This window comes from Rhagoletis zephyria, unplaced genomic scaffold, assembly GCF_001687245.7.
Source record: "Rhagoletis zephyria isolate East Lansing unplaced genomic scaffold, Rhagoletis_zephyria_1.1 Rzeph_scaffold_04098, whole genome shotgun sequence".
Taxonomy (NCBI): domain Eukaryota; kingdom Metazoa; phylum Arthropoda; class Insecta; order Diptera; family Tephritidae; genus Rhagoletis; species Rhagoletis zephyria.
Window position 1 is genome coordinate 21,103 of NW_016161181.1, and position 22,313 is coordinate 43,415.

Consider the following 22,313-nt stretch of genomic DNA (forward strand, 5'->3'; position numbering starts at 1 on the left):
ACAGTCCCACACAATTAACACAATCAAGGGTCTCTCTTGCATTCTAAATTTCTATACATACTTATATGTATTCTTATACCTGCGTACACATTTGTATCTCCTAAAACATCAACTTATGCATGATTAACTTCTTTCTACAACTACATACATACATACGTACTATCTGCCGCCTCTATCAGTAATGTATCACCCACTCATAACCACAACAACCTGTAGCACATTGCTCACTTCCCCTAACGCCACAGTTAAATAATAACTAACTATGGGACATAACTCAATGTGTAGTACTTTAAATGTTGTTCATAACAGCGCAAAAGTGCCACTCAACGATGAAAAGAACGAACGACAATAACAACAACACACACTATTAACCAATAAACCGACCAACTAACCAAACAACCTTCCCGAAGAGCGTCTGTTGAGCAGAGCAAATAAAACAATGGACGCAATGAACAACCGAATGAATGAGCGAACGAAAAAGTGAATGCAAACAGACCACTCAGTGGCTCCGAGTAATTTCCGTTTTGTGTAAACACCACTTATGCTACGCTCTAGTCGAGCATTTCCGGTGCTTGCCTGCTGGCGTTAGACGAAATTAAAGCGATTAAATACAAATATACAATCATACATATGTATGCACGTATCTGTGCACATCCACATGTAATCGTATGAAAGAGAGATGTATGGTACATGTGTATGTAGATATACAAATACCGAAGTTTTTTAATTACGAACGTCATTCGAAGTAGGTCTAAACGGTTATCTCATTTGAAGCTTGATAACTTTAGAATGCATGAATGTGGAATACATATTTTTTAATATGTACTTCACTCGTATACATATATTGTAAGCAGGCTGTTAAGAGGTAAATGTGCTAACTTTTTGAAAGTACATTCCAAAAAAAAAGACACTCAGTTGTTCGGGGAGAGTGCGTGAGAATTTTTCTGTTAAAGCAGAGAATAGTAATATATTTTAGTTACACTCCCTCAATACATTACCTACATTTGCTGTTAGGTAAATATGTTAATTACACTTTACTATCTTTTAGTTGAGTACACAAAATCTGTGGTGTAAAATTTCTTTAAGGACTAACTGTTCTGATTTTGTTTTGTATGTATGTATGTACATAAGGGGGCGCCTTATTTTCCAACTACGACGCACAAAACAAGACTCCCACTCGGTAGATTCATTTGGTCATAAAAACGTGCTCTGCAAAAAATTTTCTAAATCCGATAACGGAAGGACTTGCCTCACTCCAAGTTGAAATTTTGGTTAATAACTTCAATTAAGTCTACCAAATCGTCCACGAAAACTTTGGAAATGCGAAAAATTCGATATGCTTCTCATATTTGAACGCATTTCTAGTAAATCTTGATCTTTATATGTTTAATAGGACAGCAGGGTTTCTCCCAGGACATCGAAAAAGTCTCTACTGGGTCGATGATTTTTTAACTCATTTGATAAGCTATACAAATTTTAAGCTTTAGTCCCATGACAGGCTTTTATTTTTGATCATGGGCTAGAAGGCTCTTTCCCAATAGCGACATAGAACCTTGAAGACTGTATCACATATACCATCATAGTCTTCCTGGTTATTGAGCCATTTCCAAAGATGTTTTAAGCAAATACACCAGTCGCCGTTAACAGCACAACAACGTTTGTCTTAAATAGTTGGAATTGTAAAGCTATCAATTCTTACAACCTTTAACAGACATATAAAAATTACAAACGTAAGTTAGCATAGGTTAATATGTATCTGTACATTTGTTTATCTGATGGTCTATTTACATTTCAAAAAGGGGAAATAACTTTTGCTTGCGTTACAGTCTGTTATTGTTACAGTTGTTTACAGTCAGGCATTCTATGCAGTGCTTTAAAAGTTTCACTTAACATCACTGCTCAAAGGACTCGTTATTTAAATTCTTACAATTTTCAGTACAGATAACGATATAAAGCACTTTATAGTTCAGGCAGAAAAACTCTGATTCAAAGCTCTTACAATTATAGAAAGTACCGTAATATTGATTTCTATAAAACGAGTTAATTACGATATGAAATTACGATAAGTGTTTGGTATTAAACGTGCTTGGTTAATAAGGAAGTATTCGTCGCTTTTCATTCGCAGGTATTTATGCCAGTAATTTCATTATAGGCAGCAGCTTGAAAGCGCCTTAACTGTTAACTATTCTCGAATGTTAAACTATCGAATAATTTACGTGTTTACATGCAAGCATACATATGTATGTGTGTTAAGTATTAAAAGCGCTCCTATTTTTAATACTTTATGGTAAGTTCCTAAATGAAGTCTATATAAAATGCTGTGATAATAAATTTTAACACTTTTTAAAAGCTGCAAATATGTACATACATACATATCAGTGGTTCTCTGCAATAACGACACAATTCAAAAAATTATGTCTCTAATCCGTGTATAATTCTTACTAACGTAAGTAGTAAGGATTACTGCAGTTAATCGTGAGGATTCTCCATGTATTATACAAGAATTAGAGATATGAGCCACTTAAAAATAGGAAGAGTTTTTATTTTTCGAATTTTGAATTGAGTCGTTATTGCTTAAGACCATCGATATTTACACACATATCGGCAACATCAATGCAAAATATCCTATTTGATTTTATCGAGGAGAAACTTCTTAGTCAAATTCGGAGTAGTTTGCGTTAAATATTTAACGTCACGGTACATTAGGCTGTATGAGAAGAAAAAGTTAGCCATATACCCTGAGTCTAAATTAATTTTGAATGATAATTTCGAAACTATTTTTAGCCATATCTTCGGCTCTTACACTCGGACCGTTAAGAAGGAAATACTGATGTTCCTGCCTCGGGGAAACAATTATGTTTTTTTTCCAAAGTTCGTTGACCTCAAGTATCCCATTATATTACTTACCCATCAGAGTTCAGTTCCTGCTACCCTACTATTAGTAAATTGAAGCGCTATAAAAAATATTAAACTTATGCCAAGTAAATATTTCGATTCGAAGGGGTCGCCTTTTATCATCGACATATCTTCGGCACTTAGAGTCGAATGTTAAAGTGAAAATAATTGATCGATGTTTTTGTCTAAAGGATAAAATTGTTTTCTTTTAAAGTTATTTGCCATGACGGGATCTTAGTTCTCATCACCATAATGTCAGCCAATTTAAGGTCACGAAAAACCACAAAACTTTTGCTCAGAAAGGGTTTTGATTATACCAGCAGTAAGTATCCAAAAATAATTTGTGTTACCGAATGTAGCAAATAATTTGTAAGCAAAAAACAAAACCGATTTCAATTCTCATTTAAAATGAAAGATTATCGTTAATTTATGCACGACTTAATTATTGGATGTAAATAAAATTAGTACGGGACCACACTTGAGGTACCACCTTTCCGATTAAAAATTGTGAGAATTATCGAAATCGATTAACGTGGTCTAAAGTTATGAGGTAACATACATAAAAAAAAAAAAAAAATAAATAAATATTCCCACGAACTGATAATCTCCTCCTTTTTTTTGAAGTCGGTTAAAAATACAATCGCAGTTCATAGTCGGAGTTAGATACACATATATGCTATAAGTGGGCGGTGCCACGCCCATTTTTCTACATTTTTTTTTTTTTGAGAAACCAAGTTTTTTTTGTTAAAGAACGATTATATAAATTTTTAAGAAATATTGATGAATTCCTTAGCCACACGGCACCGATTTTTGGTACAACTTAAAGTTTTGCTTTGCCTTAAGAAATGCTTGGTGACAAACCTCCCTTGTTATAAATGAATCTACTGCAAAGTTAAGATATTATGTTATGCTTTTTCACTGGGGAGTTGTTTCGTCAAGTTAGCATTCGCCTTGCCAGATAAAAAAGGAAATTTTCTCTTTAAAATTTTGGTGTGACCAATGTTTTCTAAAGCTATAGGAAGCTTTAAAGCTTTGCTGGCCAGCGAAAGCTTTTATTTTGTGACAGCCCTATATAAAACTGTACATAGAGCTTTAAAAAGCTTTGGCGCGAGTACCTATGAAGGGGCCAGTTATTCTTTAAAGATGCCATAAAGCTTCTGTTGCATTTTTCTATCGCGCTTCAACTGAGTTTTCTCAAATTTCCCATCATTAATTAGAACAGTTTTAAAAAATAATAACTTTGGGACTTTGTATATAATATATATAAAAAAGTAGAATAAAGTACAAGTTTCATATGGCTAAAAATTGCAGTTGATTTTTTAGAATTTTTCACTTTATTTACTTCCATATAACGATTAAACACAATTTATTTTTATGTGGAAGGAAACCGTAACATGTCCAACAAAAAAAAATCTAAGAAATCGACGCAAATCTTTAGCAATTTGAAACTAGAGTTTTGTTTTACTAGAATTCTATAGTTGTATAAAAAAAATACAAATAGAAAATAGAAAAAAGTATTATGTTAAAACTTGTCTAAATGTGGTATTTGTTCGACCACTGTACATGAATAAAAAAAAAAAAATATTAAAAAAAAATAAAAATTCGCCTGCACGAGAATTCGAACCTTCGGTGTTACGCTATGGAGAGCTGCGGGCAAAATGACATATTACTTCCAATTTTTTTTTCAACTGCAAAATATTTTTCTTCTTAACGCAAGTTCGAATGAACCCTTCTTATTACTTAAGGATTTCTTATTGATTTAATTAAGAATAATTAAGAAGGGAACTCCTTTAATTTTTCTACGATATATTTTTAATTTTATCAAAAAGAAAGTCTTATAATGAGTACACATAAGCGCAAAAAGAAAAGTCGACGGTTTCGGGCGAAAATGAAACACATAATAAAGTTTAATTTCTATTTGTGTGGCAAGTGTGATTTTTTTTGAAATTTCAGTTTTTTCCTGTGTACATAAAGTTTTGAAGCTTTTTGAATAGCCTGCCTTTGATTTGGTGCATAGATTTGTGGGCAAAGCTTAATCAAGTTCTGAAAACCGGCACATCTTTAACAACTGTTTGCTTTGAAAGCTTTACAGCTGCAAAATATTAAATGCATAATACATACAGTGAGCGTCCGTCAAAACCATACAGGAAATTTTTTCCTAATTGTATTAATTTTCAGTAAAAATAAAGTTCATACTACAAAAAATATCGTCGAATTTTCATCAAAATTTCACACATTTTGGTTTTAGAATTTTTTAGAGAATAATAAAGTGCAGGTTTGCAGATGCTATAAAACAACACCGTTCATTTTTTGATTTTTTTTTTTGTTGGCGGTGTTTTCTTCCATATGATGCACGAATTAACTCTATTTTTAACCGACTTCCAAAAAAGGAGGAGGTTATCAGTTCGTCGGAATATTTTTTTTTTGTTTTTTTTTTTATGTATGTTACCACATAACTTTGGACCACGTCAACCGATTTCGATAATTCTTTTGTCATCGGAAAGGTAGTGTCTCAGAGGTGGTCCCATACTAATCTGGTTAAGATCCGATCAGCGGATCATGAGATATATATATATATTTTTTTTTTTTATATGAGAGTTGAAGTCGGTTTTTTTTTGCTAAAAATTATTTGTGATATGGAAGAAAATACACAACAACCTTGATATAAAAAAATTCCCGAAAATCAGCGATATTCTGTAGCGACTTCAAGCTTGCGCTTTATTGTATTAAAATTGAGTGGGTCATAAAATTGCTTACCCAAACAACTCTACAAATTCTGAATAAAAACTTTGAAATTTTGAAACCTTAGTTAGTGAAAGTTAGAAACCTTTTTATGGACTTTGTGTAGTATGAACTATTAAAACTTAATAAAATTTGAAAACAATAAAATATTTTCAAAATATGGAAAAAAGGTACAGTACAATTTTGGCTGACGCTCACTGTATGAATGTAGATATATAGCATCCAATACGATTTGTTTGCCTGCTGCTATGTTTCTATTCACGGTTGGAGAATAATAGCAGAGAGATGCAACGAATATTAATGGCTAAAAAGTTTTTACTTGATGCCGGCTCTCGCAGTTGCATTTAAAACGCGCGTTTGCAAAGGCGTCTGAGTTGTGGAGAAACTGAAAAGAATATATACTTAAGCACAGCAGTATTAAACAAAAATAAAAACGAATTGAACTTGAAGTGAAATGCTAAAGATTTCAGTGATGTTGCTCTTCATTCATTTACAAGCCGTAAAAGGTCCATATAGCGAAATACGAACAATCAAAATACATACATATACGCACTTAAATTTATTAACTTATTTTTTTTAAATCGTAGAATGTACATACATACATATATGTGTATGTAATTGATAAAAATGTACTATTTTTGGATTCAATATAATTTTTGGTTTACTTTGCAGCTACCCGCCCGGATACGATAACATTCCCCAAGAATGATGACTTCAAGAGCAACTGCACTTTATCAAATGGTCAGCCGGGAGTTTGTCGCAGTTTAGTAGATTGTGGAACAGCCTTGAATGAGAGGAAAGTGAGGCCAAAAACGTGTTACTTTGAAGGGAGCGAGCAATTTGTTTGTTGTCGCGTGCAACGACCCGCCGAAATCGGTGCATATTAATTACTGATTATTACCTTTGCATGTGTTTGTTATTAGATTCTATAATTTAAATACAGCTTGTACTGACTTCACCACTCCGCGTCCGGAAGTGACCAATGGTCTGCCAACTGAAGCAAACGAGTTTCCTTTTATGGTAAGTTATGCCGGGAATATTATTCAAAGTATAATTTTCAAAGGTCATTAAATTCTACTTTTAATAATTTATTAAAAAATATGCTTGCAATTATCAGCTAAAATGTGATGTACTTGCCTAATGCTACCTAAAATAAGGTGACCAACTTATTTACAAAGGAAAGGAGGACACAATGAAATTTCGTCAACAAATTATTTTATTCATTGGAACAATAACACACTAGATATAATATGAGGCCATGAGCGGCAGTGTAGACTAACTGACAATTCAAAAAAAGTTGAGGTGCACTTTAGAATTCATTACTAGAATCAAAATGGTAATACCCCGAGGCATCCCTTTTAATTTTCTTTTCATATGTGGCATCACGTAGGTACAATGAACTTTTCAGTAAAATACCGCATTTATTATTTGTATATCATTTTTCCTCATGGTCTCATATGATAAATGCAAAATAATAATACGGTTCACCAAAATTTGGTCCTAATTTATCTAAAAAAAGGGGCCGAACTCATGTTAAAGGTTTTTTTTTGATTTTGATTTGAAGTGTCGAAAAATGGCAAAAATGGCAAATTTAAAAAAAAAAAAAAATTTAACCCACACACCTCTGCTCTACATGCTTGCTGACTATTGCAGAAAGCGAAAAGTGCTTAGAGACAAAATTTTCTTCGGTATGAGGATTGGAAACTCCTTATTCTTGTTTTTTGATTTTTCCATTCCTTAAATAAAATTGTGAAAATTTAGAATTTTTTGTAATTTTTTCAGTTTTTTGCAATTTACTTGAAATTTTGAGGGTGTACGAGTCAAACGGACATCAATTTCGGATTCAGCGGGTCGAAATATAGTCGATATGTGGGTCTGGTTAAAAGCACACACCACCTTTTTTGTGCCGGTGCAATCGCCCAACAAATGTATCGTATCCTAAAGTGGGACGGTTGGTCACCTTACTTAAAAACTTCTACTAACAAAAATGTACATTTGCATCTCCTCCCGCAGGTCGCTCTTGGTTGGGCTACACCGCAATCGAATGTTTACGAATATAAATGCGGCGGCGCATTGATAAGCCACAATTGGGTTTTAACTGCTGCACATTGCGCTTCCGTGGGAGGGTAAGTTGCTGCGCTATGGTATATCATTAACGTTCAAAAATTTGAATTCATCCCCAAAAACTAAAAAAAAAATATATAACAATTTTGATAGCGGCGCGCCGGTTGTGGTTCTCCCCGGTGGTGTTAACTTGACTAATACCGAATTCAAACCAACACAAATCGAAAAGGTTGTTGTGCATCCAAAATATGAGCCTACCACAGCGTATGATGATATTGCGTTGATAAAATTGAAAAGTCAACCGTAAGTTAAAAAAACGTATGTTTTTAAAAGAATTTGAATTTCTTTCTGTTATAGCGGAGAAACGCAGCCAGCATGTATTGCCGATCATTTGCCTTTAGTCAATCAAAATGCAACTGCCATTGGGTATGGAGATACTGTCTTTGGTAAATAGCGAGCGGTGAAAAATTGTGAATTATCGTTTTATGATGACCACCCAAATTCTCAGTAATATTCACATATGTATGTATGTATGTACTTTCAGGTGGCCGCCCATCCGATCAGCTGTTGAAGGCTTATCTCTCCACCGTCGATACGTTTCTGTGCCAATTCTTCTTTGCCGATCTGGATGCGTTGCCAACTGGCCTAATGGATACACATTTGTGTGCAAAAGATTTGCAATTCAACAGAGATACATGCCAAGTATGTGAAATATTCTTTTTATTTATGAAGAAGGGCACAGTGGTCTTGAAGCAACCATAGCTATGACTAAAATGCCAACCAAAACGGCTTACATAACTGTCTTTGTACATAATCATAGATCAAAATTTCGTTGAAAATAAAATTCCATCTGCTCCTATGCTTAAAATATTATAAAATGTTGATGTAGAACTTTCCAAATCCAGTTATATAATCGTCTATGGTAATATAATTATAACACTTTCTTACGTTATAAGCATAAAATATTTTAACTTAGTTATTCAAGAGATAATATTACATAATTCCATATTTTAATAATTCTTATTGCATAAATTTTATAAATTTACAAAGTCAATATAAAATATTATTTTATATAAATTCATATGTGTTTTGATGAAAATTCAACGACAGTTTTTTTTTTAATTGATTATATATTTAGGGTCGTCAATCGAATTAACTTTATAATTGAGCCAAAATCTTAAAAATACGCCATGAATGGATTCTCCAGCTTGCTCCGACCACATTCCGAAGCCGTCGTTGCCTAAAAAATGCAGACTATGTTCCAAATGATTTAGAAGCACGTGAATTTTTAATGTTTCCGACATTTCTGTGCTTCGGAAGGCTTTAGCGAGTTTACTTACATGATTTTTTAATTCTGACCCAACTGACAAAGCAGTCAACCCATTGGTGGAGCTTTTTTCACTCAATACATTTAAGGTATGTGCTCTCCCTTGTATAACTTTTGGATGGCTGGTTGCCCGAGCAGTGAGCCAGATATAACAAGAGCATGAACTTGTTCTTGTTTCTTTTGTCGAATCTTCATAGTTAGGCATGTTTGGAAGAGGCCGCGTTGCATTTGGTATATCCATATCTCGGTCACAGAGAACCCTACGACATGTACCACAAATGCCTAATGGGAACTTCGAATTGGTCAATCTAAAATTTTCACTAACGTATTTTTTAATAAGACACACCAATTTTCCGGTTATATTAAATTCCGAAGGTTTTGACGATCCGAATTTAATCTTTCTCCCACAAGGCGCGCACACTTTAAATCTGTTCTCTTCGTGATTACACTTATGTTGCGGATGACTTATAGAAGACATGATGTGCAATCAAATAGCTTACACCAGAAATATTATCATCGAGAAAAATACTATCTGTTTTTCTTTTACACTAATATACAAAACGATAACTTTAGAATACTCTGTTGAACAAGAAATACTAACAATTGCAGTTAAATTTTTTCCAAATTTTCATTTGACAATATTTTAGGCATAGGAGCAGATATGATTTTAATTCCAACTGCATATTGGTGTATGGGTGCCTTCCAAAACAGGTATGCAAGCAGTTTTGGTTGGCATTTTAGTCATACCTATCATTGTTTCAAGACCACTGTGAGGGGTTACTAAAGATATTTCCTTTTAACCTTCAAGGGTGACTCCGGTGGTCCATTAGTACTACACCTACCTAATGAGTACGAATCGGTTCCTTACATAATTGGTGTCACTTCATTTGGCTTGGGGTGTGCGACTAATTCTCCGGGAATTTACACGAATGTAGCAAAATATTTGGACTGGATTGAACCAATCATATGGCCACAATATTCATTGAGCAAAACTTAATTCGGCAACAGAATAATAGTTTATGAAATCACGAAAAAGTAATACTCTGAATGAGTTTAGCAAATCTCATAGGGCTAGTCAAAAAATATGTAAATATGAATTATAGTAAAAAGCTCTTCTAGTGAGGCCTAAATTATTAAGTATTAGTTTTTGCTTGTTATTTCTTCATATTTTTATTTTGCATCAGATATGTTTAGCACGCTTTTGATTTTTCGCTATGTGACATTTTCAAAGAGAGATCTCATCAGAATCTCATTGCTCTCATTAGTCTGTTCCAGTACCCATCAGTTTTACAGGCATTACTGAAAAGTACATATGTACATTGGGGCATATTTATATTCGAAACAAAGTCAATTATAAAGTTAAATAGTTGCCGCCATTTCATTGAAAATTATGACAAAAAGCAGCAACTAACTTTAGTGTCGACTTCATTTAAGCTACGAATAAGCATTCTTAAGTTATGTTTTCCCAACTAAATGCTGGAGTACTGGAACAGACTAACTGATTACACTGAACAGCTGATTCTGGAAAATTATGCGCTCTATGCCGAGTATAATTACACCAGTGCTTCACATGCGCTGCTTCTCTATGCCCTGCACTTGCAATGTAAGTATAACCAGCGCTTTAGACTTAATTCTACATCACATGTTTGTATCTATGTACAAATGTAGTATATATTTATATACCCAGTAGAAATCGGTTGTATGCATTCTTGAAGGATGCTTGCTATATGAGTGAATTAGTGTGAACAATTCATGCGTAGTCATAAATTTCCACGAATAAATTCAAATTCTAGCGAATTGCAAACGAATGTACGTTGACGTTGTTTTAAGTCCATTTCTTGATAAATTTGAAGTGGAATTTTTGTAATATTTTTAGTCTTGTACTAAAATTCTAGTGAATGGACGTGTTGTGCGATACTATTTTCAGCACAAACGGGCTTTTACAAGATGTGCATTTGCACATGCAAGTGCTACTTGTTTGTATGTCCCCGTATATTAAAATGTATCAGAAAAGTAGCATTTACATATAGGGATACATATCTTGCAAGAATGCTTTAATACTGTTCCATTAATGCATTTTTGTATGTTTGAAAGATTAATACAGCCATATGCATACAGCAGTGGTACAAGTGTATGGTTAGAGTACGCATACGCTCTGAGAAACCACGCGTGTTAAATGGAAATGAAGGTTCATTTATACTGGCATGTATACACAGCAGCAAGCTCATGCCACCAACAGCTATGTTGTATGCTTAAGACTTCTACTGGGTATGTATGTATGTGCGTATGAGTGTGTACGTTGGTACACATCCATATTTTTATTTACAAGTTTTTATTATCTAATTATTCGGGTGTACATCGTTCGTACATATGTATATATGTATGGTCATATTTATGTCTGTAGTGATCTCTTTGTACATGTGCATATACATATGTACTTTAGAAACACAAATAATGCGAGTCAAGTGCAACTATCGCTTGAGTGTATGATATATGCTTATACATTTATGTGCACAACATAAAGTGTCAAGTGGATGCGATTAAGGAAAACAATTGTAACGGATCAAGGTCCATGTTGTATGACCTTTGCCCTTTTTACCGATAACCGCTTAGGTTCTTTCACAATGTGCAAACCATATGTGTATAAGTATATGCATATGTACATATCTACAAGATTCAACAATATATAGGCTGCATTACTTTATTCATTCTGAACGTTTGGAATAAACTTTTTTGTTTACTTATTCTTTAGAACGTACCTGATAATATGTTAAAGTATATTTCAAACGCATTCTGTTTATTCCGGCTGTGAAATGGGATTATCCGGAATGTATAAAGAAACGCAGCCATAATGTATACATTATCCCGATCATGTCAACATGCTAGCCAACGCTCCCTGCAGAAAAAAATTATCAATTGATTAAAATAACCAACTTCTGGTTAACTTTTTTGGGGGAGTTCGATAAATAACTAACTTTTAACTAGCTGTGACAATACGAACTTCAAGTTAGTTGTAAAGTCGTGCAGACGTTATCGGGAGTTTGTTTTCTTTACAAGTTTCTATTTAAATATCCCCACAAAAATTGCTTTCAATACACTTTTTTTTTCTGAACTTCGCAGATTTTTTTCGTATTCAGGACAAATAAAAGGAAGGTCGAAATTCTACATTATCATTCTGAAGTTATGTCTGACGGTGTTCGAATATCGGACCACCTACTGCAGAATATGTAAACAAATATGAAATGTAATAAAATAAAGTAAAAAAATATAAAAAACATTTGGTTTTTCTTATTGATTTTTATGTCCGAAAGCAGTTAGCTACAAGTTAGTTCACATGTAATGCAGAGGAAACCAGTTTTCACTATTTTGCGGCCATCGCCCTTCGAAAGTAGTTTGTTACGGCCAAAGGAAATAGTTATTTAATAGTTACTACTAGTCGACTACTTGTTAGTTAATAGTTAGCTACAAAATAGTCCCATTTCCCGCAGGGCTGTTACAAAAAAAAATTATAATGAACTATTCTATGCATGGTCAAAGGTATCTGCATTTATGAAAATTTGCGGATATTTTGCGCTTGTTATTAATAATTGTTAAATTTTCAAGAAAACGCGTCCGCATCTACCCTGCGGGAAATGTGACTAGTTTGTAGCTAACTATTAACTAATTAGCATTCGACTAGGGGTAACTATTTATTAACTATTTCCTTGGCCGTAACTAACTACTTTTGAAGGGCGATGACCGTAAAATAGTGAGAACTGGTTTCCTCTGCATTGGAAGTCAACTAACTTGTAGCTAACTACTTTCGGACGAATTGATTACCTCCTCCTTTTCTTGAAGTTGGTTAAAAATTAAGTATATAAAGTTCCGAACGAATTCAGAAGTTCTGCAGAGACGCGTAATTGGCACTTCGAAGGACATCGCTATGTTAAAAAAAAAAACCAAATGAAAACATTGATTTGGGATAGACCGAAAACAAGAACCGTTCCTGATCAAGCTAGTTTGGTGCAAGCTCTGAACCAGTTCGATTTACTCCAGGGGGGATTTTTCACTAACCAATACTCTCTCACTAATGCAGACTTATACTAGTACAGCTGTGGAATATATGTGGACATGTGGATTCACATACACTGTACGTGTGAGCTTTTTATTTTTCCACCTATTCAAAATCCACTTACCTAATTTGGTTCATGTCTTGAAAATGTTCAGCTAACTTTTTCGTTTTGTTTTCAAGCCAACTGAAAAATACATACTTATACATATATACATATACATATATACATAGCTTCATGAAAACGCTTATTGCACGAGAACTAATGAAGCGATTTCAAAGAAATGTGTGGCATTTCACAGATAAAATTCCTAGCCTATCGACAGACACAGTTATGTAAGTAACCGATTCGGTGTCTGTCCTAGAAGCAACGGTAAATATTGTCCTATTTTGGGGTCAATTTTGAGCCATTAACGTGCTCCAGCAGCTTATGATTTGCAGATATAACTTTTATTTTCGGGATAGAGACTCTTTGGAGCAATAGAAATATTTTCGTGTACAGATTTTATATAAATTCAACATATATTGAGCATTTTAAGGCAAAAAAATTGTTGAAAAATTTGCAAATTTTCTTTATTACCAAAACGAAAAGTTTTTTTTCCCATATAAAAATACATGAAAAACTTTGAGCGCTTTGAGCGACCTCTAAGTATTTTTTGATTTCAAAATAAAAAAATAGAGATATACTTTTTTCGATATAGAAAAATCCTATGTGGTGAGAATATTACAATTCCGTCTATACTGTTTTTGCACCACCCTAATGTAGATTCATATCTATATATATAATACGCGAAGACATTTTTTTGTTCCGCATAAAAGATCTGCACCGTTCATTTAATTTTAAAAAATGGGGCGTCAAAAGAAGAAGAGAAAGGGTGTTGTTCTTGGGTTCTTGGGTATTGTATAAAAAGTATTCATAAGCCTCTTCTGTTTCGCGTCCATACCATCGTACTTCATTTAATTTCTAATTTTTAAACAGGTGGCAATTACTTTAAAAATGTATAAAAATTTATTTATTGTTGTTCGTTTCACATCTGTAGTATATTGTAAAATGTTGTACAATTTATAATTTTAATTGAATTTAAGTTTTCAAACAGGCCGAAACGAATTGCTGTTAAGTTGTTTTTGTGGTAAAATGTATACATAAAATATGTGTAAAGGCATCTTTTGGCAAAAATTATGTATTTTCATAAGTTAAAATAGACTTTTATTTAGCACTAAAACTATTTTTACATACTGTATTTGTACTCTTTTTACTAACCGCCAACACACATTTTCACATATAACAGGTTGGCCAAAATATTAAATTAAGTTAAGTTACGTAAACTATGTCTAAACCCATTGAGCTTTAAGACGAATTCCAGACCGTGCGCTCAATCCAATCAAGGTAGGAAAATATGCGCGTATAAACACCCGGATTTGGACTGCGGCATAGTAGCCCAAACGAGGTGGTGCCAATTAAGTGATAATGCACTCGATTTCTGCGTCGTTTACCTCTAATGTTGTACTGCAACGGGCCGCCGGAATCACCCTGGAAGACAATTAAAACGAAAATGCAATTTGAGTATATACAACTTTCCTCCAGTGTATCTCACCTGACAAGTATCGCGATGCATTACAAAATCTTCAGCACAAATTTGACTTGAAATTATGCCACGCGGCACCTCATCCAATTGTGGCAAAAGCTGATTGCATTCATCATTCGCTATAAGAGTCATATTGAAGTCGGTGAGTTGTTGAGTTGGCGCACGCGCAAATGAGGTGGCGCCATAGCCCATGGCAAAGGCGGTAATGAGGGGTAATTTAGGTTGTGTCCAAAGTTTTATTGGGCGAACAAACTCAGTAAATCTGCGTGCAAGTTGCGCAAATATGAAAGAATTTAAAGAAAGTTCCATCGCTACTGACTAAATATGTATGCATGCAGCTTAGTTACTTACTCAACGCTCGTATTCAGCTGCAACAACGCTATGTCATTGTAATTAGTAACACCGTCATATTGTGGATGTGTGTATATTCTTCGTATGGGAAATATTTGCGGCGCCAAATGTTTTTCATCTACCATAAGATTTATATCACCAATTCGTGCTATTGTAGGTACTTCCCTGAAATGTGGGAAATTACTTACATATGTACTACGACTATTTATGAAATCATGGTAATTTTGCGAAAGTGCAAATATATATGCATACATACATACATGTGTATTAAATAATATGCAACTGCAACGCAACACACGACTAAGTACATTTCGACTATTCTTTGTATTCAAAAATCACCCATTTTCGCGAAATATCATAGAGCTTACCCCGTTATATTGGTACAGTGTGCCGCTGTAATAACGAAATTTTCGCTTATCAAACTGCCTCCGCATTTGTAATCATATGTTTTGTCTTCTCTCTCAAAGCCCAGCGCTGTCTGAATGTAAGTGAGAAAGTTCACAATGCGTTAAATGGTAAAAAAAATATCCCAATTTGTTTTATTAGAAAATATTTTAAAAACAATTTGTCATTCTAGAATTCAAGCAATAATAATGTTAGCAAAAAATTTGGAAAATATTTTTAATCAAACCTATGGAAATACATATATACTACCTATGTACGTATCGACACTTGTAACCGAGCATGAGTAGTCATGAAATACCGATTTCAAGAAATACATGGTTTGTCCATTAAGTAATTTGAATGCGAAATGTGACCTTTTTTTGACCGTAACAAGATAATATTCCTGTTCGTGACTGCTGTAAAAAACTACTATACATATGTACGAATATACATGGGAACAAGTGTATGCTTTTTGAAGTTACACTTCTTGACGCTGAGCTCAAACGAAGCGAAAAAACTACAGAATAAACTGATGGGAGGCGGCCGGTGTAGATTGATTGAAATTAAGATTAACATAAAAATGAAAATTGAAACTAAAATTAAAATTAAGATTAATATTAAAATTAAAATTAAAATTAAAATTAAAATTAAAATTAAATTAAAATTAAAATTAAAATTAAAATTAAAATTAAAATTAAATTAAAATTAAAATTAAAATTAAAATTAAAATTAAAATTAAAATTAAAATTAAAATAGTCAATCAAATTAAAATTAAAATTAAAATTAAGTCAAATTCAAATTAAAATTAAAATTAAAATTAAACTTAAAGTTAGAATTGAAATTAAGAATAAGATTAAGGTAGGGGTTAAGATTAAGATTAAGATGAAGAGTAAAATAAAGATTAAAACGAGGATGGGTAAGATTAAAATTAAGATTAAGATTAAAAGTAATAATAAAATTCAAATTAATATTAGGTATAAGATTACGGCTAAGATTAAAATTAAGGTTAAGAAAAATATTACGATTGCGATCAAAATTAAGATTAAAACTAAGATTAAGAATAAGATTATTATTAAGAGTAAGATTAAGGTTAAGAATAAGGTTATGATTAAGATTAAAACTAAGATTAAGGTTAAAATTAAAATTAAGATTAAGAATAATATTAGGGTAAGGATTAAGATTAGACTTAGGATAAAGAATAAGGCGAAGAACAAGATTACCATTTTTTCTAAAATGAGGATAAGATTTGAGAGCAAGATTAAGATTAACAATAAAATTAAGAATAAGACTGCGATTAAGATTCAAATTAAGATTACATTCAAGAGAAAGATCAATATTAAGATTAAGAATAAGACTATGATTAAGATTTAAGTTAAGATTGCGATTAAGATACAAATTTAGATTAAGATTAAAAATAATATATGTACTCTTTTTTTCTTACCATGTGCGGGTATTCTCCAGGTGATGCCAATACACGACCATCAAATTCTGAATCATTTGCATCTGCTGTTATTTCCTCATCATTGCGAAAGATGCGTGCAATATATTCATTATATTCTTTAATAAAATTAGAAGTATGTATACCTAAAGCATACAAAACATGATTTTACGCATACTTTGCATTTACTTACTTCTTTCACAGAGGCGATGACTTTTCTCTTCTTGCCCTTGTGGAATAATGCGTTGCGGTTTCCGCTCTACGTCAACTTCTTGCTTAAATATATTATTGCGATGAACACTCTGTTCTGTGGCGCGATTAAACCCGCTGTTGCGATCAGGTTTCCTTTCGGGCTTTGCACTGAATTCTTCCCTAGTAGAGGCATCTTTCTCTTGGTCGCTACGATAAGGTTCACGTTCTTGCTCCCTATGGAATTCCCTTACACGCTCGGATTCGCTAACAAACTCTCGATCGTTGTCGCGATCTGGGGCGCGGTTGAATCCGCTATTGCGATCGGGTCTGCTTTCTATGTCAGCTATGAATTCTTGCCTGGGTGGCGGACCTCTCTCTTGGTCTCTACGATATGGTTCACGTTCTTGATTGAATTCAATTACACGCTCGGGCATGTTAACAAACTCTCGATTGTTGTCGCGCACACGTTCACGTTCATTGAACTCTTGTCTAAGATTTTCATTCTGCTGTTCTTCTTCTTGGCTTGTGAATATTATTCTATCTTCATGCTCAACACGATTCAAATTGACCAACACAATTGGTTGTCGATCTTCAGAATTTATAGGCATTGTATTTAGTCTCACTTCCAGTTCGAATTCTGGGACACGCTTCGGAGGCTGCTCGAAATCATCGTTGCGTTGTTGCTGCTGCAGTTGAGCGGGTGTGTAGAGTTTTTGTGCCTCCACTAGGCATAGGGTCACAGCGATGGCCAGTGAGGCAATTACTATGTTGACGCACATTGCCTGCTCGCTGTGCGTACAGAAATCGACTAAAAATTGAATAACGCTTTCCTAATGACAAGCAAACCGCACCACTATGAAGTTAGTTATGTACTGAAGATCGCAGCGTACAAAATCCGTGATTGTAGCTTGTTGTCTTATCGGCCAGAAAATGCGTCTTTTGAGTAAATTATGTTTTGCCTGCATTCGCTCACATATTTCTGGAAGCAGTTCTAGCTTGTGCGAGGGAATAACAACATGTAGATTTTGGGGTTTTTTATGTTTATTGGTTTTTGCTGTTTATTTTTTATATGTAATCATATTTTGCTTTCTACAAGGAAGTGATTTTGTTTTGCATTTGCTTTATTTTACTAAATGGCGGTTTGCTAAAGACACTTCCAAGATTTTGAATATTCCAAAAAAATACAAAGCATGTTTGCTTTCAGATAGCATGCAACTAAGTAAAATTAAAGAGAAAGTTACAACATAGCCGAGTTGTGAAAAATGCATTAATTTTTTAATGCACTGATGGAACCTACTTAAAGAAATATTGTTAATGAAAAAAATTAATGCAATAATTTTTGAAATTTAATACAAAAAAATGTCAATGCATTAATTCTGAAAAATTCAACTCTTATGAAATTTGTTTTCATTAAATTATCCAAACTAATGCTAGGGATAAAAATTGTAATGCATTCAAATTTTTATTTAATTTTTTGCATTATAAAAAAACTATTAAAATTTTTTTCTACTGAAATAAAAATAATTTCTTTTGGGAAGGACTTGGAATAATTACTAATACTTTTTTCAGTTTTATTCTATTATATTTATTTGTAGAAAAATTCTTGTAAACATTGCTAGATGTTTTATGAGCCTTAATTTCCGACACCATCTTTTTGGCTACAAAACTCAACCCTCAACGGGTTAATGGGTTTGTAATGTTTGTTATACTTTTAATGCAATAAATTATTGCAATGGCATTGACTAAAATTTTTTATTGCAAATGCAAAAAAAAACAAAACATTAGCAATAAATACATTAATTTTTTACATTAACATTTCAATGCTATGCATTAAAAAAATATATCGCTAGCTTAGAGTGAAAAGTTGCTAAGTCCACTTTTTATGAAAACTCATATTTTGATATAGGAGGCTAAAGAAATTGAATACGCATCGTTTCGAAAATTATAAAGGTACTTGTTTTATTTTTTCCTCTTCATAAGCAATAAAAGGAAAATTTGCTAAGTCCAAAAGAAGCACCATCAATCCGATAAGGCCAAAATAATACGACGTCTTTTAATAAATATCGAATCCTTCTGATTCTTATGGATTTTGCTTTGCTTTAAACGCGCAAAATGTTTGATTCAAAGTCTTGCGAAATAGTTAAAGAAAATGGCTATAGGAAGATTTTTTCCTCTCCTGTAAAATTTTTAAAATGGGACTTAGCAACTTTTCTTTCTAAGCTAGCGATATAAATTTTTCACAATTCTGCTACATAGCCACGTTATCTCGTATGTTTATGCGTTTGTATACATAAAAATTCTTATAGAGCTATAACACAACCGTACAATTTTGCTTATTTGTTTGGCTTTTATATATTGATTTTCAATGTATTGGGATGAACCACGCTGGCACTTTGCACTTCATGGAATTGCGAACTGCCTCCAAGATTTTCGTACTGAGCTGTAAAGAGAATTACGATAAAGCGATTAGCTGACATATACACGAAAAAGTTCTTGTTCATGTTAACTAGAATTCAGTTATAGTATGGTATCATACTAAGTAATTTGGTGTCCGATCTTGGGACCCGAAACGCATAAAAATAAGTCCATTGAAAAAAAAAAACCAATAAGGTGACCAAAAACCTCTTCTATTAGCAAGAATTTCTACCTCGCTTCCTGGCACTATGTATTAGCAGCAGATGTCGAAAACAGCTGGTCCACATTGAACACATTTTTTTACATTTTAATGTTTGTAAGTACTATACACTAAAAGTACAGGCTATCACTTAAAAACTCTCTTAAATGGATGTCGCCGAGGTACTATTTAAAGCTTCCATACAGTCCCTTATATAAAATATAAGACTGGGTATTTTCAGTAATTCTAGAGAACAACCTAAAAACCCTTTTCGAAAAGTGACAAGAAAATCATTGTCAGGAATATCTAGCCAGCACCAGGATCCGTTGCACAATTCAAGGTGTTGAGTGCCAGAAGCAGTCCGGAGACTAAGAGAGAAAATTTTCTTCCAGAAAAGCTCTCCAACTTCAGAAATGAAGATCTCTGATGGATTCTGGTATACAACAGACAGTCTAACCTCTGGTACAGAAAGTTTAGCTTTGGAGAAAATACCCAGTGCCCTGATAGTTTATTGTTGTATGACTACCAGAGCTTGCCTTCTCGAAATCAAGATAACCCATGTCAGAAAAAACTTGCGAGCAACAGAATTGGTTACCCCAGGTAGGATTTTGTAGCATACTGTCAGCCTAGGAACTGCTAAAAGGTATCTCAGCTAAGGAAATCTTCCCAAATCCAAAAGTGTTTATCTTAAAGAGAAATAACTATTCTGGAGCCAGTCCAGGCACTAAGAAGATACACTTGTTTCAAGGCAACCGGAGCGCCGGAATAGATTATCTGTAGCAGAGTTTCCATACCAGAAACAGTCTTAGCCAGGGATGTGAACCGGTTTTGAACCGGAAAACCGCTTTTTTCTATTAATTAACTGAACCATTAACCGAACCGAAATTTTCCACAAATGTTTGATCCGAACCGAAAACCGAACCACTTTCTTTAAAGGTTTAAAGGTTCGTTTCAACCACTTTTCAATAGATAAATGTACCCAATTTTTTTCTTTTTGTTAAACATGGTAATACCTACCATGTTTTTTACCATGTGACAATATCAAATGTAAAGGCAGCCCATCTCACTTGACCCTTAACCTTGCGCGTTGTTTTTCGAACCGTTGAACCGAACCGAAACCCCGGTTCAAAGACCAAAAAAAAAATCGCTTTGACGAAACAATCCAAAAGTGCAACGACGGTTCGAACCGCTGAACCGAACCGACCAAATTTTTCATCCGGTTCACGTCCCTGGTTTTAGCACTGTCGAGAAAATCTCAGTTACCGAAATTTAGCAAGGCTCTATACGGAATCAGTGCGTCGTCGAGAGAATTTCCGGGAAGTTATTTAGTACTTGTGACATGATTAAATACTAACCACTTGCTACTTAGTCAGTATGCAAGTAAAGAAATAAATAATTTCAGAATTTTCGGGACTATTTACTTGGGAATGTTTCAGTATTCTTGGGAGTACTCGTGTTTTTCGGGACTGTTTCGTGGTATTAGGGATTCCCCGGACTATTTCCGGATTTTCGGAAATAAAATTCGCTTAGCTGAATTAGGGTGAATTGATATGAGTTGTGGTGTTGATATGAGGTGAACTGAGTAGATTTGAGTTGATGTGAGGTAAGGTGAGTTGAGGTAAATCGTAAAGAATTTGGTTAGTAAATATTTAGCCATATACTCCTCGTTCTAAAAACATAAATGGGAGTATTTTGCATATCTAAACTACCTGGGCACTTTAAATCAGATTATTTACCGATGTTTGATTTACTTTGGCATATGGCAACTCCGAAATACATATTTACGTTTTTTTTTTAACTTTAGAATTCAGCAACTCTTAGGTCTAAATTCAGATAGCCTATTTAAGTAGAGACTGTTTTATTAACTTCAACAATTAATTTTCAGATCATAAGAAGCACTCCCGGCAATTACCTAAGTGNGTTCTAAATACATTAGTGGGAGTATTTTGCATATCTAAACTACCTGGGAACTTTAAATCAATTTATTTACCGATATTTGATTTACTTTGGCAAATGGCAACTCCGAAATACACATTTACGTTTTTTTTTACTTTAGAATTCAGCAACTCTTAGGTCTAAATTCAGATAGCCTATTTAAGTAGAGACTGTTGATTAACTTAAACAATTAATTTTCAGATCATAAGAAGCACTCCCGGCAATTACCTAAGTGAACTTACCGATGATTTGTTTTTGTATTGCCTCAAAATCCTGATCATTGCTGTAACTCAAAAAATGTACTCCGGGTTGATCGGCTGGCGCTGCGGATACCAGGAGAAAGAGGCAAGCCAAGACACTGAAGATAATCTGTAAAATACATTACGTGTAAAAACAAAATTAGGGTATTCTCTAGGTCTTGCAAAACCCTTGCATGGTCACAGTTTGGATGGTAGAACCGGGTTTCCTTAGGTAACACTTTGCAAACTATGCAATCCGTGTGCCATGCAAGGGCTTTGCAAGACATAGAGAATACCGATATCGTTTGACTAATAGTTGAAAGCAATGTGGCCGTTGACAAAACAATTTTAAATTTCAATCAAAAATGCAATTCAGCACAGTGACACATTTTTCAAATGAATGAATAAGAATACATATCTCAATATTTTTTGAATTAAAATGTTGGTATTCGAACAATTATTCACCAGCAGCCTTCAACTTACCAAAAACGCTTTCAT

At 33.7% G+C, this 22,313-nt stretch overlaps 4 protein-coding genes across 6 annotated transcripts; 1 reads left to right on the top strand and 3 right to left on the bottom strand.

Moving 5' to 3' along the window:
* The first annotated feature begins 5,916 nt into the window (after positions 1–5,916).
* LOC108370258 (serine protease snake-like) lies at positions 5,917–12,237 on the top strand. 2 transcript variants are annotated; one of them, XM_017625558.1, is made up of 9 exons: positions 5,917–6,143; positions 6,310–6,513; positions 6,581–6,657; positions 7,651–7,763; positions 7,855–8,004; positions 8,059–8,147; positions 8,246–8,403; positions 9,837–10,063; positions 12,149–12,237. In XM_017625558.1, exons 1-8 carry the CDS (start codon positions 6,092–6,094, stop codon positions 10,023–10,025), a joined length of 1,032 nt encoding a protein of 343 aa, XP_017481047.1. In that variant the 5' UTR covers positions 5,917–6,091; the 3' UTR covers positions 10,026–10,063; positions 12,149–12,237. The 2 variants fall into 2 exon arrangements, with proteins under 2 accessions (XP_017481047.1, XP_017481046.1); XM_017625557.1 differs by lacking the exon at positions 12,149–12,237 and having other exon boundaries at positions 5,918–6,143; positions 9,837–10,363.
* On the bottom strand, positions 8,689–9,796 carry LOC108370259 (uncharacterized). Of its 2 annotated transcripts, none has more exons than XM_017625560.1 (2): positions 9,375–9,796; positions 8,689–9,310 (listed from the first exon to the last, which is right to left on the bottom strand). In XM_017625560.1, the coding sequence occupies exons 1-2, from the start codon at positions 9,504–9,506 to the stop codon at positions 9,113–9,115; spliced, it is 330 nt and encodes a 109-aa protein (XP_017481049.1). In that variant the 5' UTR covers positions 9,507–9,796; the 3' UTR covers positions 8,689–9,112. The 2 variants fall into 2 exon arrangements, with proteins under 2 accessions (XP_017481049.1, XP_017481048.1); XM_017625559.1 differs by having other exon boundaries at positions 8,689–8,941; positions 9,042–9,796.
* Positions 12,238–14,346: 2,109 nt separating the features above from the next.
* LOC108370257 (serine protease Hayan-like) lies at positions 14,347–17,872 on the bottom strand. Its single transcript, XM_017625556.1, has 6 exons — positions 17,029–17,872; positions 16,839–16,954; positions 15,382–15,491; positions 15,014–15,178; positions 14,672–14,924; positions 14,347–14,607 (listed from the first exon to the last, which is right to left on the bottom strand). Exons 1-6 carry the CDS (start codon positions 17,804–17,806, stop codon positions 14,425–14,427), a joined length of 1,605 nt encoding a protein of 534 aa, XP_017481045.1. The 5' UTR covers positions 17,807–17,872; the 3' UTR covers positions 14,347–14,424.
* Positions 17,873–19,375: 1,503 nt separating this feature from the next.
* On the bottom strand, positions 19,376–22,313 carry LOC108370254 (uncharacterized). Its single transcript, XM_017625552.1, has 3 exons — positions 22,299–22,313; positions 21,819–21,945; positions 19,376–19,467 (listed from the first exon to the last, which is right to left on the bottom strand). The coding sequence occupies exons 1-3, from the start codon at positions 22,311–22,313 to the stop codon at positions 19,376–19,378; spliced, it is 234 nt and encodes a 77-aa protein (XP_017481041.1).

Coding starts and splice junctions, on each gene's coding strand:
- LOC108370258 (XM_017625558.1), top strand. CDS start 6,092: ATGCTAAAGATTTCAGTGATGTTGCTCTTCATTCATTTACAAGCCGTA. Junction 8,005..8,058: donor ATAAAATTGAAAAGTCAACC/GTAAGTTAAAAA, acceptor TTTCTGTTATAG/CGGAGAAACGCAGCCAGCAT. Junction 8,404..9,836: donor TCAACAGAGATACATGCCAA/GTATGTGAAATA, acceptor TTAACCTTCAAG/GGTGACTCCGGTGGTCCATT.
- LOC108370259 (XM_017625559.1), bottom strand. CDS start 9,506: ATGTCTTCTATAAGTCATCCGCAACATAAGTGTAATCACGAAGAGAAC. Junction 8,942..9,041: donor GGTCAGAATTAAAAAATCAT/GTAAGTAAACTC, acceptor TGCATTTTTTAG/GCAACGACGGCTTCGGAATG.
- LOC108370257 (XM_017625556.1), bottom strand. CDS start 17,806: ATGTGCGTCAACATAGTAATTGCCTCACTGGCCATCGCTGTGACCCTA. Junction 16,955..17,028: donor TCATCGCCTCTGTGAAAGAA/GTAAGTAAATGC, acceptor ATTTTATTAAAG/AATATAATGAATATATTGCA. Junction 14,925..15,013: donor CAGCTGAATACGAGCGTTGA/GTAAGTAACTAA, acceptor ACTTGCACGCAG/ATTTACTGAGTTTGTTCGCC.
- LOC108370254 (XM_017625552.1), bottom strand. Junction 19,468..21,818: donor AATACAAAAACAAATCATCG/GTAAGTTCACTT, acceptor TTCTCTTTACAG/CTCAGTACGAAAATCTTGGA.